We start from the raw sequence: 21,103 nt of genomic DNA on the forward strand, positions 1-21,103 counted from the left end.
TTCAATCAAGGAACAACAACAACAAAAATCTGCTTGCATATATTATTCCTGCTTATAAGATGAAATATTCATTTCTAATTAAAATAGGAGCTGAGAAATAATGACTTGCTGTAGAAGTTAAATAATAATCTTGAATAAATAATAGAACATGCTGTGGTCATTTTGCAGGCAGTTTGTATGCAGTCCAGCTTTTAAGAAAAACAAATTAATCATAATAATTATTTGTCAAGCTCTAATAATAATTACTGTCTGTCTCTAAGAAAGGCACTGGAATTACTTCAGTTTATCTCCTATGTTGCCTATTTCTCTAATAAACATGTCAATTAGTGTTATTAACAAGCACGGTGTTAATGTCCTAACTATCTGCATTAGAGTAGATTTTTTTTTAAGCCTAAACTGCTTTTAACTTGCTGAATTCCCCAAGATCAGAATTGAAAGTTTTATTGATTTCTAGTTTTAAGGCTTGAATCTGATCATTCACTACATTTGGGGTTTGACCGTAGGTACTAATAAGCCACTGTAATTTCATGCCAGATTTCTTGACAATTCCATGAGTCTTCCAATAGTTGATCACAGTATTTCATTTGGTGATGAATGACCAGAAGGTAGAAGGGCCACATATAGATGTTTTTCTAACCATTGAATAGATTAAGTATCTACAGCTCACTCTGTTCATGATAGAATTAATTCCAATCATCATCACTAGAAAATGCATAAAAATGAAAGTTCATTATTTTATATTTATTGTAGCAATTGTATGTATTGTCTCAATTTGGCTCATAAGGCAGCCATGAAAAAGGTAGCACATAAATACAAAGTAATATTTCTTTTCAAACCATTTGAACTGATGCTAAAAAATCTGACTTGTGTTTACCTAGGAGTCCAAGATACAGAAATTGATTTATCTCAAATAAATACAAGTATTTTCTTCTGTTGTTTTCCAGTCTATTAATTCCAAAGTACTAGAATTAAGATAATAGCCTAAATGGGGTAATCAATAACCTTAAAAATTAACCTTCTTGTCAATTTTTGGTAATGTTCCTTCACTACTGGACATTATGTGAATTGAATTTCTCAAGCTGATTGCCTCGCAAGAACACACTCAAAGGTCATGAGCATGGATCCTTTTTATTTGGGGGGGTTGGGGGGGGGGGGGCTAAGGGAGCCTGTTTTTCTTTTTCCCTTCACTGAGCTATACTCTGTACATCTATCAGTCTGTTTCATTAAAAAAAACAGTCATCACTGCAGAGCTATTTCATGATGGTCATTCTACTAAAAGCTAGGAACAAAGAGAAGCAGTGCAAAGATTTCCTGCTAGGTCTTTGACAGCTTATAGGAGTGGATAAGTACAGTCGTGTCAGAAGAGGTTTCAAACACTGCCTTGCAGATGTGTTTAGAGGAGAAAGAATCTTAGCAAGTCATCCTCATATGGCCATATACCCTAATTTTTTTCTTCAGTAAAATTCTTAACATCAACAGAATTTTAGCCCAGAAGGAAGAAACAGAGAGGCTTTGGGCCATACTGTCATCCCCAGCAGAAGCTTTATTAGGCTGTTGAGCTTCTCTCAAGCCATCTGGTGTAAGGATTTATCTCCAGACCTGTATTTAACACCACGTGCCATATTCATTAACTTGTAGAGAAAGTTATTTTTCTCTCTCTCTCTTTTTTTTTTTTTTTTTTTTTTGGTGTGTGTGACCAGTGTGACCAGGTTCTTTTAGCTCTTACTGGTAGCAACAACCTTGCCGGGGGCAGACCTCTCCTGGTGTGGCTGCCATACAGGCAGCTCTGCTGTTAGCATGGCCCTTAGGTAGCACACTATATTTCCTTTTGAGCCCTCTCTTTTCTGCTAGCCAACACAAGAGAGGGGGCAGGCAATGCAGATTTATGGAGAAAGGGAAAAGGATCTTTTTCTCTACTGCAGGCCTGTTTTTCACTCCCCTGCCTCCCTCTCCAGTGACACAGTGCTGGCACATTCATGCTGCTAGCTGCTCAGAGGTCTCCAGCTTCCCCCTAGCCTCTCCCAAAGCCAGAGAAAGGCTGTAGTGCTGCACATCATCTGGAAGTGTCAGTGAATGTATAATATCTCACCCAGGCATGCTTGCCTGCTCACCCGAGCACTGTCACGTACAGACATCAGGCATGGCCCTGCTTCCTCTTTGTGTGAAGCTGCAGCCAGCCTTTGGGAAATGAGTCTCATCTTCTGCCTAGCTTGTGTGGGTCAGTAAAGAGGAGATGTAAAAGGAAAGTTCTCTCTGCTCTCTTGGGCACAGGCACATTGGAGCACGGGTTTGTCATCTCCCACAGTGTGAGCATGAGTTATGTGCATTGTCACTTGGTGTTTACATCTTAAATCTGCTTTTCCTGGAGTGATATGGCTGTGTGAGAGTCTGGATGTCCATAGAGAGAGGCAGAAAAGGCAGGGAGGGGAAGGGAGCTTCAGGCTCCTGTGCCTGCTTAGCAAAGTTTGCAGACTGTGGAAGACAAACGCAGTTAGGAGATCTGTTTCCTTTTGTTTTGCTCCTAAGTTGTGTTGTGTATGGGCTGGACCTGTGAGTTCAGCATCAGCTCAGGGCTGGCAGCGCTGCTCAGTCCCCTGCCCAGAGCCTAGTGACTCTGAGACTCTCCTGCATCTGATTAATGAGTGAGTCAGCAGCTTGTGCAGACATTTCCCCTCATAACATTTCAGCTTCACTGTGGCACTGTTGTATTTGTGTATGCCAGCTTCATTCTAGAGTCTTTGACACTAAGCTCTTAAAGCTCTGATGTGCTTACATAACGTGATATGGAGAACCAAGAAAGTAAATTTAATTAAAAATTTCCCTACTGCTTCTAACACACAGGGAGAGACAAAAGGAAGACACGTCTTTTTGAACACTGAAGGATAATGTGGCATCCTCACAAAAACAGGCAGGGAAGCTGAAGACACCAATGGTGTATAGTGTGTCTAAAAACAGGACTGATCTTTTAAAGTTTAAGTGTTAGACATCTGCACCAAAGAGGAACCTGCACCTCTTGATGGCTGAATTCTTATTTTGGTTTTCTTTAGTGACTGAGTTGATATCCGTGAAAGATACATAGGTGAAAGTAAGGAAAAAGAGACCCTCATATATTCATCAGATCAGCTTTATTCCAGGAGAAGAAAAAAGTTATTAGTTATTTGTCTAACTTTGCTAGTGAAAATATGTAACTACTTGCACACAAATATTGCTGCAGTCAGCATCCAGTTAATGCCTTGGCCTTTGAATTGTTTTCACTTCTCTGTAGTTTTATCTAAAAAAAAAGTAATACACCAATCCCAATTAAAAGGCAACATTCACCAGGTGCAGCAGTAGTATCTGGGAGACCTGTAGGTTTCCTTGTGCTCAGAAAGAAAATAGCAGGGTATCTCAACTGGTAACTAATCGTATCCTAGCTTTTCAGGGAAAGAAAAAATACATCAAATATAATTGCATGAACAGAATCTCTTTGCTTGGGGAAATAAAAAACATTTGGAGAATGGAAGAGAAACCCTTCTGATTTAATGACAGCCTGAAAATGAAGTCTGCAACCCTGTGAACTCCATTTATTGCTTCACGAGTACTGTAAAATTTCCAATGTTTATTGGTGTGTTTTCAAATCAAACCCTCACATTGTAAGATATTCCCCCTCTTTTACCTGGTGAAAGCTTCCTGTACTCTTGCCAAACGGCAGAGCCACTTGCTATTCTATTGAGAGCACTGCAGTGTTTTGTATAGATTGGTGACAGGAGGCAGTTAGGGAAAGATCCATTTTCTTAAATAATACTTCCTTCCTGACCCTTACCTGACAAGTAGTAGAGTTTCATCCAGTCAAACAAATAGTTTACATTACAATGGGAATCAATTACCTGTTTTATCTTGTGTCTTTTTGATAGCTCTTCTACCATCCTTCCTGTGTGTCCTATCAGGCAGGACCCTCTCATCTCTCTGTATTTAGCTGCTTCTAGAACTTGCCTCCCTGCTGCAAACACACGGACATCAACGTGGGAAGTGACCATTACACATATGGTCCGCTTTTGTTTGAAAACAATAAAAGAGCTGCTTTCTGGGGCAGAAACCATACTTGAAACAATAATTTACTCTGATAGGATTATCTGTTGTAGGTTACATGAAACATTTATTATGGTCCGTGGCAAATTTTTCAGTCTATTATTCTGTCTCATGAAAATTGCAAGTAATTTTTAAATTCATATTGAAACAAAGCCTTTTATTTTCTTATCCTATTTTTGGTTGGTGAAACAAACAAACAAAATCAGTTTTCCACAAATTTCCAGCAGTCGCATTAGCTTGTACATAGAGCCACCAAGGTCATTGAGACAGTCCATTACAATTATCTAAGCAAAGCCTGCAGCCCTGATCCACAATTACTTGTTCTGATCACTCACTAACATTTACTGGCCTCCCCTTCTCAGGCAGGCAGCTACAGCTGGAATTGCCTGGATAACAGGCAGTTACTTTTGAAAACAACTTCAGATTTTTTTTTTTTTTGTAGCTGCTTATTTGATTGTGGGCTGAAACATATGGGCATTTGGATGTTTTTGTATACAAGAAATAACTTTTATGAATCTGACTTCTTAGCTCTGACTACATTTGGACTTAATGAGAGCAGTGGAGTCAACAAATTCCTCTCTATACCATCAATAGATAAAGATTTTATTCAGATTCCATTGCCATATAATATTAATGAACAGAATGCATTTGTTTTTAAAAAGATGATATGCAGAGAAAGCCATTTAGTGTGCAGGTTGCGAACACATCATCTCTATACTAATTACATTTAGAGGCATTATAATCTTTAGTACCCATTTTGCAATGCCTTAAGGTGAATTTTGTTAAACAATTATATTGTTATCTTTGTTGTTAGATAACATAAGAGATGTTATAAATAGAATGTGAGAAAGAAAGAACTGGCAATATTTGTAAAATACCTGAACCCATAATGCCAAATGAGCTTAAATAAAAGAAGCCTTTTGCAAAAGTTATTTAATAGAATCTTAATTTGTCTCTTAATAACCTGATAAAGAACAAGATAAAATCATCCCAATAAAGAAAAAGAAAAAATATTCAGGGAATAGGTGACAAAAGAGAAATGTAGAGTTAATAGCTTTTTCTCTCCTATATGTCCAAAGATAAAGCTCTAATTAGACAGTTATGCATCCAAATAAGAGTGCTCTAATTTTTCCAAGGAGACAAATATCCTAAAATTCATAAAAAAAAAAAAAAAAAAAAAAAAAAAAAAGCCACAGCCAACAACACTGAGCTAAGTCTGTTCATCACCTTTCATGTGCTGTTTAGTTGACAAAATAATATGTAGCTGCTGCTGTTGGGGTCCCAGATTTGAAATGACCTAACTTTTCAGTATGTTGGCCTTCTGCCCTGCTCCCTGCAAGATCCTATGGCACAAATTTGGTGTGGTCCAAGTTTGTCAGGTCTTCTCTTATGAGACACTGCAAGATATGTGACTTCTGTTATTTGCCAAGGGCAAGTTATGTCACTCACAGACTTGTACAGAGCCAGATGGTCATGTTTGCTTGGAGTCATTGGTAAGGCAGTGTATGTTGGGACTGAAAGAGAGGATGGGAAATCTGCCTCCACAATTTCTCCAACACATGGGGACATTTGCTGCAAACCTGGGTACCACTCTACCAGATCATGGAGTTACCATGATCTGCTGCCTGGCATCTTGTCGGGAAAGAACTCTTCAGTCTTTGGCGTGGCTTTGTGCCAGGTTGTTTTGCACACAGCCCAAGTACGGCAGATTTCTTTTTTACGTCTTCCCAGGGAACTTTAGCCCTGGTTGTACTTCCAAAATAATTTCTTTGCTTAAATGAGCACTCATATTGAATGTAGCCCCCCACCATGCAACTGGCAATAAAGCTAAAATCTCATATGGTTTACCCACAAAACATTTCAGTCCTGGGAAGGACCACTACAATTGAAGAACGCAGTGTATACCATCTATAAGATATTCAGCCCTCTGTCATGACTGCCAGAAAAGATGATAGCTTTGATAATAGATAATAACTGGACTAAGAGAACAAAATATATTTTTATATGATATTAAATATTCAGCATTTGACAGTTCGTTTTGGAGTCTGAAATAAACTATAAAAATATCTGCTTATTCCAGATCAAACATTAGCATTTATAACAATTTTATTCAACAGATTTTGGCTTTTTACTCTAATCAAGAGTCATCTGTGAACAGACTGTGTTCTTTATCAAATGTGCATATTTGTTCAAAATTTACCAACTGGCTAGGTATTGATCCGATTCTCCAACCAAAATGTTTTTACATTTCTTTCCATCCCAAATTCCTTCCTGCCCTAACCTTTCTGAGGACCACAAACAAATAATCATTCGTGCTTAATTTCTTGTTGAATATTAGTATAGGCTTTTCCTGTCTTTACCTTCTACCTTAAAGTTTACGTCACTTTTAGCCCTCATTTGATAGTATATTTTTTCTTAATTTCAGTGTATCAAATGAGATTGTATGAGTACTCTCTCTGCTCTCGAGAATACCGATAGTCCCACATCTACTACACAGCAAAGGCACTAGACTATATTCATGGTTGTTTTACATTCAGCTCCTCATAAGTACCTAGTATATGAAGATAATTTTAGTTACATTTGAAGCACATTACAGTAAAAGGAAAGACTCACAATTTGTTTCTGGGAACTGTTTAAAGGAAATTATTAAAGAAAAATTTGCATTGTATCCAATACAAAAATAAGTGTGAAATTCAGGACAGCTGAATGCTTCAATGTCATTCAGAAAGGTTATGTCCTAATTCAAGTGATTCAATTAATCTGGTACTAACATGACTTACAATTTTCCTTTGCTTAGTAAAAACTTATGTCCCTTGAAAAAATAAATAAATAAGAAAAGTAACAAAATACTTTTATATTTTTAATGTTAGTTCACCCTAGTGTTCAGGTTAGTTTTTGCAGATCAGTGATACTTTTGAGAGAGGAGAAGTTAAAGTGGAAGCTTCACAGTCCAGAATTCTGCTTTGCTCTTTTCAAAGATATATTAGGGGAAAAATAGAAACTTTATAGATAAGGCCCATAACAAACAATATATATTTCTCGCATTTCTTAAAAAGCTGCCCCGTGAAAGTGTAATTGATCATTGATTATCTCTGGCTAAACATAATTACATGATCTCACTTTCTTAAAAAAGCAGTTCTTACTTATTGTCATAAGTGAATTTTTACAAGCCCAAATACATGAGTATATCAATAACTTGTAATGGTGAAAATGAAATAAATTGGATTTTGCCAGCAGGAAGTTAAATTTAGATAAAGCATGACTTCTCACGGTGGATTTACTGTGAAACAGCTTATTTGCACATAGGGAATTTTATATTACTGATCTGTGGACAATTCATTACCAGATGAGGTTTCTTATGTTACTTTCCACTAGAGTGCAACTTTTTCTGCAAGTGCAGAAAGGCAGTCACCTGTGCAGTGTGTGGCTACGTTTCAAGCCTCAATGTAAGCTATTCACTCCTACTTAGTCAAAAGCAAATCCTTCCACCATCAAATATTTATTCTCTTAGGAGGTATGTATATTATAACGAAATACGAGAAACCAAATCTGTGGTTTGCTGCGGTCATACATACTTGAGGAAAATAGTCTCATTTTAAAACATTTCTACCTCTGGCAGCCATCTGAATGCTCGTCTCAGGAAAAGTATATGGATACTGCCATTATCTCTTGAAAGGGTCACTGAAGTGTATGTTTCTATACTTTTCTCATTTATTGAGAAATTAGGAAGGCATCTCAGATAAACTCTCAGGTAGAAAACCATTGCTACCTATCGGTCATTTTGTGATCTCTTCAGCTGCTGGCCATCAAGAGGCTACCATGGCAGAGAACTGAAGTGCTGAGTTCAGGGGCTTTTCACCTCTCTTTCATGTCAGGATGGAGAACACATTCATTTTTCTACATTCATTTTCCTCTACAAGAAGGCAGAAGCAGTGGTAAATTCACACTGTGTTAGTCCTAAGGGACTAATCAGCAGATAAATCACACCTGGAGATAATATATTCAGGCCACACATAACATAGTTTGGGGAACAAATGTCTAGACTATGTCATACGTACTGTAAGTGAGTAGTACATGCAGTGCCATAATGTTTGTTTCCCTGGTTAAATATTCTGTCAGTGTACATATAGGGTTTCTATTCTCACTGTGTTCTATAACATGGTTCTGAATGGGGTGTGATTTGAATGGGAGTTACGAATCTTTTCCTGCTAGGAAAGTGGCAGATATGTTACCTCTGGGAAATATTTATCTGGCTGCTCCTTGTTTGGTGGTACTGGCAGCGAGTGCATCTCAGTGTGAGGAGCATACAAACCCAGTCAGTCAGATTATGTGTATTTTCACAATGCTTTCTTTCTTCACCATCACAACTGCTTGCTATGCTCTGCTCATCTGGAAAATAGCTACTGAAGCAGGACTTCCTTGCCCAGTTGCAACCAATGTCCTGCACAAGGGAAACCCAGTGAACAAAACCTAGAAATCCCTTTCTCCAGAATCTGTGCTAATCCCCAGATGACCTTTCTGGCAAACAAATGGAGAAGACCTCCCAAATCAGAGTCTTTTCCAAGGATGAATGTAAGGATTGTCTTGATTACCTGCTTTGAAAGCCATACAATATCTACATTGGGAGAAGGAACTGTTTTTTAACTTGAAAGTTTCAGTGAACTTGTAGTTTTTCCTCTTTTCTTCATATGAAAATGACAGCTACCTTCTCCAACCTGGCTTTGAGAAGTGTCAGTTAACACCTAGTCTCTCACACATCCTACTTTCCTAGCACAGACAAGGTGTTACTTAGACAAAGTACCAGAGACTGGGTTGCAAACGCCTGTTAACACTGCGTAACGTGGGAGGCCTACAGATGACAGCATCTTGCAGTTTTGAGCATATTGAAATAGGATGACTCAGGGGAAAGGAAACAAAGCAGGGAGGTTTCTTATGCCCGCAGGACCCATGCGGTTCAGGTCTTCCGTGACTCAGGGTTGGCACTGGCAGCGTCCAGCAGCTCGTGACGGGAAACTCGGGGACAGCCCAGCCTCGGCGGGCCCTGGCTTGGAATACAGCCACTAATGGCACCCTCTGGCAGGGCCTGAATGTCAGCAGATTGGGGCTGAAAAGGGAAAGCCTTCACTGCCACATTGTTCCTAATCAATGGACAGAGACTCAATGCCAGCTCAGGCCGGATCTTCTAAGCCGCAGTTACATAAAATGTCTCTTAGTGTGACCAACCTTGTATGGCTTTCTGTAGCAATCCCAAATTGGTGCGCCTACTACTACTTTTATCTACCATGATTATTTCTGATAACTTGAGAAGTGATGCTGATTTACATTGTTTGCTTGCTTACACTGAAATAGACACTGCTATCTTAGCCCTAATAATAATAATAAAAAAAAAAAAACAACATTCAAATGTGCCAAAAAATCAAACTTTAAGCAAATTGCTTACAAAAATTGTACCAGATTACCAGATTACATGTGTTATTCTGATGCTGGGCTGTTTAACCCTTTTATCCATAAATAACATTGTGGAATGACAAGCAAAAAATTCCAGAATGAACAAATTAAAGCTGACAATTTGATTAAAAAGGAGTTTTCTGAAGAGCCAATTTCACTTTATTTCATTTTTTAATTACTGTTTTAATTCCTTGCTGGCACCTTGTTTATGTTTTTTAAATATCTAAAACTTTATAAGAGAAATAAGATATCCCTTTTTTATTTCTCACTGTTTTTTTCATATTTCCTGTTATTTCACATTCCTTTTTTGTTTAAAACTTCTTTTTTTACAAACATAGGCAATGAAAGTCTAGAAGAAAACTATGTTCAGGACAGTAAAATGGGATTTGTCATCAATGCTATATATGCTATGGCTCACGGACTCCAAAATATGCATCATTCCCTTTGTCCTGGACACGTTGGGCTGTGTGATGCTATGAAGCCAATTGACGGCAGCAAGCTGTTGGAGTTTCTCCTGAAGTCCACATTCATCGGTGTTTCTGGAGAAGAAGTTTGGTTTGATGAAAAGGGAGATGCTCCTGGAAGGTAAAGAGATTTTTTATCTCAATTATTTGTACCAAACGTTAGGAAGGAGGCAATGTTCCTGGATTTGGTGGTGGAGATTTCTCTGGCTGCTTTGCTAAAAGCATGCATATTGTGAGACAGAAACAGAGTTATCTGGGTTAGTCTTACTAGCAGGTAGGAATAACACTGGTAACACATAATGCATTGATAGCTACAGCTTGTACCGACACAGGAGTTATAATAAACCCTGTAACATTTCTAGTGTTTTGGGAGAGGATGGACCATGTATCTCACAGACTTTTGGTGTCTATGCTAGCACTGGGGCTCACCACCAGGGCTTTATTACATAAAAGATCTAATGCAATTTTTTGGAATTTAACGAAGCATTTGCTTGCTGAGGTTTTGAAGGTAGGGCCGTAGAACACATCCTTTTCCAACTGGATCTCAGCTGCTCCAAGTGCCCCAGGAGACAGCTGTACATCTGTGCCAGACAGTATTTAGTCTTGCTTGCTGAACTCCTGTGTGCTTTCCTTATCTTGCTTCAAATAAGCTCAGCTGTCCCAGAGTTCAAAGATAGGTCACAACAGAACAGGATAAGTAATAGTGTTTGCCAGAAGGTACAGTGTTTCACTCATTTGGGGTCCAGTAAATTCCAGCTTTGTTAGTTGCTACTGTCTACCCCTCCCTAGAAGACACAATATGTACCCAAGCAAGGAGAGAGACAACAATTTGGTGAACTTGGACATCACCTTTGTTTCTCTTAAGGGAGCCAGCTGATAAATCTTTTCCTCTTCATTTAGGTCTGTGGACTCTGTCCAATTCTTTTAAGTGAGGCATCTCCCAGATGAATTTATTTATTTATTTGTTTTAAATAAATTTAATTCAGCTGCTGGTGTACATGATTCATTATTAACTGAATCCTACTCAGGGGTTACTTCATTTAAGTTAGTTTTGTTACTGAGTTATTAAAGTGTTATAAAAGACTCTCTCACTCCATCTTTGGGCTTATTGCATAAATGCATCTGAGTGCCAACACTGCACAAAGAGAGAGCTCTGGAATAAACAAGAGTGTGCAGCCTGGTGTATGCCTTCAAAGAGTATTTGCAAGACATGGTGGCCTTAAAGCAACTCTTACTCCTCTTGCTATCTTTTGTTATCAAAAATGACCAACTTTTTTACCATTTTCTATTTACATTTCTTGTTATATTAACACAGCATATACATTTAATCAGCTCATTACATTTAAAATAAGAAAAACGTGGTCAGTTTGGTCTTGTTTCTCATAAAGTGCTGCATACAGTATTTTTTTTAGTCAAAGGTATAAATGAGCTAGGTCAGACTTTGAAACTAGAGGCAAGCAATTCCCTTACATTCTTGCACATACTTATTAACACAAAAGTATAAATCAGATATTTGTACATATAGTTTAGATAATATTGAGAAAATACTGTTTAGCATATCTTTAAAATTTTTATGCACTATTTATCTCCATAAAAGCATTACTCAAGCTTTGCATATGCTGCATTATCTAGTTTTTAGCTATGTAGTTTGATGTTTATGTGTCATTTTCCAATTTTGTCCCATATTATACATTATCTTGTAACCTGAGACTCTCATCAACTCTCATCAGTATAAATTCCAGAATTAGAACAAACACTTACTGAATTCAAAATATAGGAGGGTTTATATCAGGATATTTTCCAGAGTAGGTCAGGATGATAAAATTTCTCCCTTCTATAATTTTGGTCTGTAGCAAGGTTCATTTCTCTTGCTTTCCTGGCCTATTTAGAATTTGATGAGTTATTTTTGGTAAAGGTGTTTTTTTTTTTTTAAATATATTTTCACAGCTGGAAAGTTAACATTGGTTTGGGCAAGAGAATTCAGACAATCTTTTTGTTATTCATCCTGTAATCCTTGTATCAGTCTGTGGCATTTATATCTGTACAGCTGGTGAGGTCTTTGTACACCAGCAGTAGTTAAGCCCATGTAGAACTGTATGTATCAGTATGTCACTCTAGAATCATCCTAGTGTTTCTAGTGTCCCACACAGAAAAGCTCTTTGTGGGTAAGTGAATGTGCCACACCACTCTATGAATACCCCAAAGAACTTGTGTACCTCAGCTAAATGAAAAACTATACACCACATATGACACCTAAATAAAGCAGAGAGAGACAGATGTGGTTTGTTGGCTTTTCTATGCCAGTGAAAGAATGCATCATAAATATGCACAGTTTTTCAGTGTTTTGTTACCATATAATGTAAACAAATCAGCTTCACAGGATGGAATAAGGCAATGTTCCTTCTTAAAAGCCTGGAGTTACTTGCAAGATCAGTAAGGTTCTTTGAGCAATATATCCTCATAACCCCCTGTTTATGCTTGTCGTGGGTAGATCAGGTAGAGATGCCTGTAGTTATACTTGGCAGACACTCATAAAATTTTGTTTTGAATCCCTTACAGCTTTGTCAACATTTGACTTTCATAGAGTACATCCCATTTGCTTGCTCAGTATTAATCATATAACCAAAATTCCAAGAAATGGCTGGAGAAGCTGTGAGGGATGAAGAAGTCTACACCACATCCTTCTTTGGGCCTATGCAATGGGCAGAGGACAGCCATGTATTTCAGGACAGAACATCTCAAGTTCTTGTCTGGTCTAGAGTAACTGCTTACTTTTACCTTATGGCTAGTAGGAGGAAGCTTACGCCTCAAGGACAAACAATGTGCTTAGGCCTCTGACTGTAAAATACTACGGGACAACTGACAGGAGCTGTCAGTGTCCAGCACCAATGCTTGACCTTTCATGTGTGGAGAAATGCTCGTGTTCACAAGCTAACAGAAGTATTGTTGTTCATTTTACCCTAACTAAACTTAGATATAGACCCATGTAACTCTACCCAGTAGCTGTTCTGGCTTCAAATCTGGTGACTTAATCAACTGTTATGCTTTGTGTAAATTATTAATGCATAGTGCAGAGACTTAAAACGCATAGTATATAAAGAACTGTGAGGCAAATATACATGCTTGTTCTGGAGTTTGGCTCCACGGGTAGTTGTTTTGTCAAGTTACATCCCAGCATGGTTCAGCAATCTTGTTTGCCATTCTCCCTTCCAGGATACCGAACTTACTGCCAGCTCTGTGTTACAGCTGTGGAGAAAGGTAACTTCAGCTATTTCAGGCTAATCAGCACTTACCTCAGGGTATGAGTGTGTCTGTGACCAGCTGGATCACAGTTTGGCTCACAAGTAACTTGTTCATATGACCTCAATGACTTGGTCATAACATTTCCAAATATACATTAGAGCTTATCCTTACATTAAAATAAAGTTTTATTTTCTTATGTGCAGAATGTTTTCATAGCTTCTGTAAATGCTGCTGTATGCGTGTGGCTTCCAGCTGCCTCCACAGTCCTCACTTTCTTGGAGCTTCACAACTCTTGTCAAATTCACTTATTTTGGGATAATCATTTGTAGCTTGGACGCAGCCCCAAAGTGTTAAAGTTGTATATGTGTAGCTGGAGGAATGGTGACAGGGAGTTACTGAAGCACTGAATTTGTCCTTACTCAAAGATGGAATTTTTCATTTAAGAAAAGAAGGAAAGGATAAAGAACTTATGCATGCCTCCATGCCGAGTATATTTGTTAGATCACATTTTTCCACTTAAAATTCAAGCTGCATATCAAAGCTGCAAGTATTGTACTACATCTTGTCATATGCAAGACTGTGTTAAGATCTTTTAGACTGCATACTTTATTCTTTGATGGTTAACTGATAGAAAAGGGAACAGTGTTATAGGAAAACATAAGAATGGCTTCCAACCTAAAATAAAATCATATTCCTGAATTTGCCAGCTCTTGAATGATATTAAATTAATGCCCATTTGTGCCTTATAATATATTTTTGCAAAAAATAAAACAATCTGTGTAGGCTAGAAAGTTCCATTAAGGAAATATGAAGTTTTAGTAATCTTTTATTCCCCTTCCTGAATTCATTTTCCAGCCCATTTTAACTGATTTTGTATTGGTCTAATTCAACATCACACTAAAAAACAATTAGGTTCTGCTTGCTAGCAAGAAGCATGTACACCCCTGCTCAATTTTACTCCTGTTTGTTGAATCTACATTATAAAGTGCCCTGCTGTTACTGCTTCTTGCTATTCTGACTCTTCATAATGCTGAAAAAAAGAATGACTTTTTATGTTATTCCTTTGTAAGAGATGTGAAATGAGAAGGAATTGTTTCCTGGTGACTTTGAAATTAACCCCTTTCCATAGCAACTCCTCAGTTAAGACCCAGGTGATAACCATGGAGCTATAGAGCTGCTTTTTAAGCACCTGCTTGGAGCTCCATTGAAGTCAATGGCAAGAGTCCCATTTCCTACATGGTTCAGTGGAGCCATGCAGTGGCACTGACATCGTCTGAGCATGCACATTGGCAAGAATGAGATCTAAATACAGTTGTAAGTAAGCACTTCATTAAGCTATCTTTCACTAGAGAGATCTCAAAGATTCAATTACCAAAACTAGGCATCTAGAGAGTAGTTTGAGCACCTTTCCTCTGTGAACTGCAGAGTTGAAATTTTGCGTTTTTGAATCTCAATAAAGGAAAAGATATTTCTCCCACTTTGCCCGCAAACAAGAATCCTGGTTTTATTTACAGCTCATGTTTTTCTTGCCTTTCATTCCTAGTGTGCATACAGATTAGCAACCCTCATTATTACCTAAAGAATTTTCTGTCCAGAGACTGAGACAATCCAGTAGAGAAAAACAAGGTAGTAACTAATTCCTGGGCTTGTAAAACAGAAGACGCTTTGTTATTTTCAGCACCAATACTGATTTCTGGTTTGCAATCCTCTTTTTCTAAAGCCCTCCCACACATACCTGTCACCTACCTTCTCGTCTGAAGAGGCCAGCCTGTAGGTCCATCCTCTTTTTTTTTTTCTTTTTTTTTTTTTTCCCTTCTCTCCACTATTCATTCTCCCATTCTTGCTTATTTCCTATTATGAAATTACCATAGTTAATTACTGCTTTGCACAAGGCACATTCTGTAGGTAAAAGAAGGAGACAAACACTTAGCAGTAAGGGATGTGCACACATCAGGTACATCACATGGAGGACAATGATGGAAGTAGGGAAATTGCATGCTTTTGTAACAGTGTTTTATGGTTCTTTTATATTAGCCTTGGGAAGTTCTATGCTGTATGCCTAGGGTGAGGAAGTAAATATTGTTTCTGGGCTGCTAACTTTTCCTGACAGTTTCACTGAGTTAGGTAAGGAAAATAGTGAACTAGTGCTTACAGTTAACTTATGGCATACCAGTTTAGTTAGTTCAAATATTTATACTGGATGATTACTTCACGGTTCTCAGCAGAAGCAATACTGCAACCAACCTATATGTAGGCACCAAGTGTATGTTAAAGTTCTGAAAAATGGCCAGACTGCACATCATCCAAACAGTGCTTATACATGTATGTGAATCTTCAGCAGAGCTTGCTTTCTTTGGTATACAGTTCTTCCTGGACACACAACTTTTTACGCACAGTTTTATGTGAATGGGGCAGTCGATCAGTAATTATGTGACAATCAGAATTGTTATTTACCATGATTTTACTGCAAATCTCACAGTATTTGCTGACAATGTGAAACCCTAGTCCATAGGGAGTTTTATCCTTTCTATCGCAGGTCAGTGACTAGCTTCCTATTTTTTCCCTTTCAGGTATGACATCATGAACCTGCAGTACATAGAGCCCAACCGCTATGACTATGTCCTCATCGGAACCTGGCACGAGGGTGTGCTCAACATTGATGACTACAGGATTCAGATGAACAAGAGTGGGATGGTCCGATCAGTGTGCAGCGAGCCTTGCTTGAAGGGGCAAATTAAGGTTTGCATCAGATCCTTTGTTCCATAGAAATGTGAATAACCAGGCAGTGCTTTTTCACTAAATCCAAGCAATCTTCTTTCAAGCCAAGGGAAACAGAGGGTGTTACTTAGAACATTCTTTTCTGCAGGAAAGCCGAAATTATAGAAAGACTCCTAGATCAACATTTTATTCTTAAAATCCCATATAAAGGCCCATGCTTTCTAAAATTGCCATTGATGCAGAATATTTCAGTATGACAAGATTTGAATTAAATTTCACTTTATGTGAGAAAGAACAAGATTTTCACTTAGTCATTGCCTACACTGATCAGTGGCTGGGATTCACTCAGGGGCCTTAAAATAATGTAACCCATGGGAATCCAGTAATTTGTTCCAAAAATAGCACCTGTGAGAAAAAAAATAATAATTAAAAAGCACATTTATATCTCATGTTCACAACAGGAGGTATGGAAAAACAAATGAAATCACTCTTTGTTTACCAAACAGTAGCACTTGTATCAAGCTACAAGTACTTTGCCACCTGCCATATCTGGATGACATAAAGACATGTTTTACCACTATTAAAATGCTATGGACACAGTAAGTTTAAAATATCAAGAAGCCCATTCAGGAATATCACCTTAAAAAAGATTCTCCTTTCTAATTTCACTTAATAAACATATCTGCAGCTTTTAAATTGTATATTGCTACTATGAGCCATAGATGATTGATGATTTGGCAAAGGCTTAGTGACATACTCCAGCAGTCTTGGAGGGGAAACAGTACTGGTATTTACTGCCCTCCAAAATATCTTTTCTGTTTTTGAGATTGTGCAGTTTGTGTATGTGTGTATATGTAAACAACATGCATACAAAATGCCAGCTTCATCTCCCATTGAAGTCTATTGGACTCTTTCCACAGAATGCCGGAGGAAATGCTAACCAAAAATATATATACATCATTCAATAAAAAAAAAAAAACAAAAACATTTTGTATTTTTCTTAGCTCTGCATATAGATGGATAGGAAGATTCTGGAGAGAAGGCTGGATTCTTCCTTTCTGACAGAGACAGAATCTAATTTACAATTTTTATTGTAAATTAGAAATTATGTGCTTGTGCTTGTGTGTGTGTATATATATATAATATATACATAATATATAAAATATATTAAATAATATATAAAATATATTAAATAATATTATAAAATATACATGTAAATGCATGAATCAGTCTTCTTTCTAATATTTGACTTTGTTTACTGCTTTTTACTATTCAACAGATATTAAGTGTGAGCTGAAGGACTTTGTCCCAACCTGAGTCATCTCTCAGACTAAACCTCTTCTCAAGTTTTATTGAAAATATAACACTTACTGTGACACTGTACTAAAAGGGAAAATGGTTTTGCACTTCCAATTCAGGAAAATAAATAAATAAATTGTCCTAAGAGATTATCTTTGAACTTGTAAGCACAATTTTTAATACAAAGGGGTAAACATAAATCCAGGACACATTTTTTAATTGTTTGCAATGTCCCATATGCAGGAATCCTGTCATTTAAACAATGCAGGTGGTGCCTGTTTGCTGTGGGGGGTTCTGTGTTCTCTTATAGAGGCTCATTGCTGAGGATATGTTTTGCATTACAGGTGATCAGGAAAGGAGAAGTGAGCTGCTGCTGGATTTGCACTGCTTGCAAGGAGAATGAATTTGTTCAGGATGAATTCACCTGTAAAGCCTGTGAGCTTGGCTGGTGGCCGAATGCTGAACTGACAGGTAGGGATGTGTCCCTCCAAATGCATTCCCATTTGACAGGGCACAACGAGAATTAAGTGACCTGTTCAACGAGAACAGGGCATGTGGTGGAGAGTAAGGTGATAGTATGCAAAGATAGTAAAGGGACATATTTAAGCACACATCCCAGTGTAGGTTAGGGTGAAAGGTGCTACATGTTTTGGTTCAGTTCAACAGCAGTGAAAATAAAGACAGTGAAATTTTACCAAGAAGAAATAACATATTTTGTCTGTTCCTCCCCTTTAGGTAGCAAAAGCATTAATAAAGCTGCTAAAACTACCAATGAACTTAGCAGTATTTGCTGCAATTTTAGCAGTGAATATCACAAGAGCTCGGTGCATCTTTGTCAGTTTGGCATGATACTCTTTCCTCTTGTTCTATCTTGCAATTAGTAATAATTTATTTGGGATTTCTAGGCTTGCAGTAATTATCAGAATTTCCTTTTGTATAAAGATCATTCTTTCTACATCCACCAGCAAAAGGAACATCAACAAAATCTTAAAAAAGGCTGGCAGAAGAAAGGGAAAATTTGGAAAGGGAAAATTAGACTTTGTCTCCCCTGTGAATATGCTTTGAATGAGTTGTATGCTATGGCATCCTTCTGATCTTTTCTACCTATCAAGGTCAACTGCTCACACCTGCTCTGGGCTTTACAGTAACTATTACCTCAAGACAATACACATAATGCATTCAGAAGCACCACCTTGACCTTGGGGTTTACTTTGTATCTATGAAAGACCTTGCCTCATGCTGCATCTGCAAAATTTTGCTGCCAGTATTCAGCAGAGTATAGTCAGAGAAACGATTTCACTACCTAGCTGACGATCAACTATACAACTTATCATATCATGGTCCTTCAATATAACTGGGGGGCAACTGGATGTTTCCACAGCACCAAACACATAGCTAGTCACTGAAGCCAAGTGAACTTTCAGGGGTTTTCTTTTGGGAGCTCTCCAAGTTCCCATATGTGTGTCTGTACCCCATACCTCTGACTCCAACAGTCTCCTTCCCTCTTTTTCTGTGGTGTGCAACAGAACCTATTTCAAACATATTTATCAGGATACAGAGATCTCAACGATCATTCGGTTCCTTTAAGTTTCATGTAAATGGGTTGAAAGAAGAGGAATTTTTAATAAACACCTCCATAAGGGCCCCAGTTGTGGAAAAACATATTGTTTTTCTAGACACTAGAAAATCTACAACATCCTTTATAAATGTCCTGATCACTGGAAAAGCTCAGATTCAACCCCCACTTTCTGGGATACCAATGTCTGCTAATATTAAAGCAGATATCCACAGAGAACCACATTCTTGGAGGTTCACAGAATTGTTTGTATCTACTATTCAGGGAAGAAAACTAGGACTTCTTTTTAATCAATAAGGCAGAACAAGAACATAGTGAGAGATCAATGTGCACTTGAGCGAATATGGTTCAGTGCTACTAGCTGCCCAAAATAGCTCAAAAGGGGGCATGTCAAAATGACAGACACTGCCGAAAGGAGTTGAAGAAAGCATGAGTGCTGGAAAAAATCTCAGGGGCATGTTGCAATCTATTAACTTTTAATGAAATCAGTAAGTGACCTGCTGATTTGTGTTTCTTCTCAGCAAGGAGACTGGGCTGCTGCTATTCTAAAATCAGTGGCATCAGTCAAATGACACCATAGCCATCGACTGATTTCCTAGAGAACATCAAAATGGCAGTCTGTTTCTGTACAGCTTCTTCATTCCTTCTAATCGAGGAGAAAGATTCTTTAACCCTTATATCAGGGTTACAGAAAGGGAAATTGAGCTAGACAAACTCTGACTTTTGGGCTTTGCTTGAGTCACTGTTGGTGATATTTAGTATGAAATTCTTTTTCCTTGCCAGTATTTCCCCCATCAAATATGTTTTTATAATTTGGTTTTGTGTGTTGTATTCATACCCTGCCAGTCACTGTAGCATCTAGACACAGACGTTAACATCTCGCATTCCAGATTGTTTTTCCCTTTACCTTAAGTCATAAATGCTACACATGTGCAATTTTAGTCTTATTTTCCATCACAGATGGAGGTTTTAAAATCCTTAGTCCTTTTAAGAAACATGGATTGCATACTAACCTATTTCCTAAGACTTTTCAAGATGTTCATTTTCTCCATTTGAAATCAGTCTCTGCTGCTCAGCAACCCTTTCCAGAGGTTTAAATGTTAGTTTTAAATATAAAATATTTTTTAGATTACATCTGCTAAATATGCATTCAGTGAAGTGGAGTCAGCAGGCACAAAGAAATTTCTCACCATAAATGATGTAAACTGTACATTTAAACTGATCTGAAATCATCACTAAAACTAGTGTCTTAAGGTCTTGTGCAAAGAAGAAGAGAGATCTTTTATAGTAATAGAAGTTGTATAAGAGCAATGAATGTCAAGCTAGTAAACCCACTTTTCTCCATTTTAAACAAGCACTAAAACAAGATAAGAGAAGAAGTTTTATAGACCTATTATGAAACGAGTTACAAAGGTTTGGGGCTATCAGCTACCTGGGATGTGTTAATGACCTCAGAAAATATCTAGGAGTGTCTTATTGGCCTTGAAGTATGAACATAATATAAAAATAAAATTTTGAAAAGAAAAATTGATTAGCCTTCTGCTCTGGGAAATGACTCATGGTTAAAGTGCAATAGAAGATGAAAACTACCAAAAAGCTTTTTACTAGAAACTTTTAACTGTGAAGTTTTTGCCAATGATTCTCTCTCTTTTTAAATCATTATTATTATTATTTTTGTTATTTTATTTTTATTTCATGTATGCAACTTGTAAGTACACTGTTTCCTGAGCATCCTCCCCCTATCTTGACAAGCTTCCTGAGCCTACTGTCTCTTAGCTGGGAAACGACCCACCTTCACAGATGCTGACAACCAACAACTGTTTGCTGATATAAGCAGTGCAGGCTGTTTTTTGCAATGTTTGTAGCATATGTGGCTCTTGGGGCTTGACAGTGCGCAGGAATTGCACTGATATAACAAAACAGGTTTCTAAAACCTTGCACAGGATAAGCTTAAAGCGATCAATAGACTTACCTACATGCTGAATCAGGGCAAAGTTTTCAAACACGTTAAGATAGAATAATATGAGTATGGCTTATGTTGCTAAGTTTAAAACACACATTAAAACTGAAGCCTTCCAGCAACCACAGACCTTCTTCTGGTTTAAGAAAAGAGCTCTGCATGTATTAATCAAAGAACAGTAGCTTCTGACTGTTAGTCCACTATTAAATGAAAATAATAGCTAATTCCTGCTCAGGGCTGCTGCAGCTAATGGCCAGAGGCTCCTACTTCTAATAAAAAGCTTTTTATTAATTACATTTCACCAGAAACATACTGATTGGAAGAATA

General features: G+C 37.7%; 1 protein-coding gene across 3 annotated transcripts in view; it reads left to right on the forward strand.

Moving 5' to 3' along the window:
- Positions 1–21,103, forward strand: part of GRM1 (glutamate metabotropic receptor 1) — a 184,646-nt gene that overhangs the window by 129,034 nt on the left and 34,509 nt on the right. For all 3 annotated transcript variants that reach the window (XM_072035894.1, XM_072035895.1, XM_072035893.1), the window contains exons 5-7: positions 9,855–10,101; positions 15,794–15,962; positions 17,585–17,711. In XM_072035894.1, the coding sequence (XP_071891995.1) occupies positions 9,855–10,101; positions 15,794–15,962; positions 17,585–17,711 (543 nt within the window). The remainder of the gene's footprint in view (positions 1–9,854; positions 10,102–15,793; positions 15,963–17,584; positions 17,712–21,103) is intronic.

The sequence above is a fragment of the Anas platyrhynchos genome, chromosome 3, assembly GCF_047663525.1.
Source record: "Anas platyrhynchos isolate ZD024472 breed Pekin duck chromosome 3, IASCAAS_PekinDuck_T2T, whole genome shotgun sequence".
Lineage (NCBI taxonomy): Eukaryota > Metazoa > Chordata > Aves > Anseriformes > Anatidae > Anas > Anas platyrhynchos.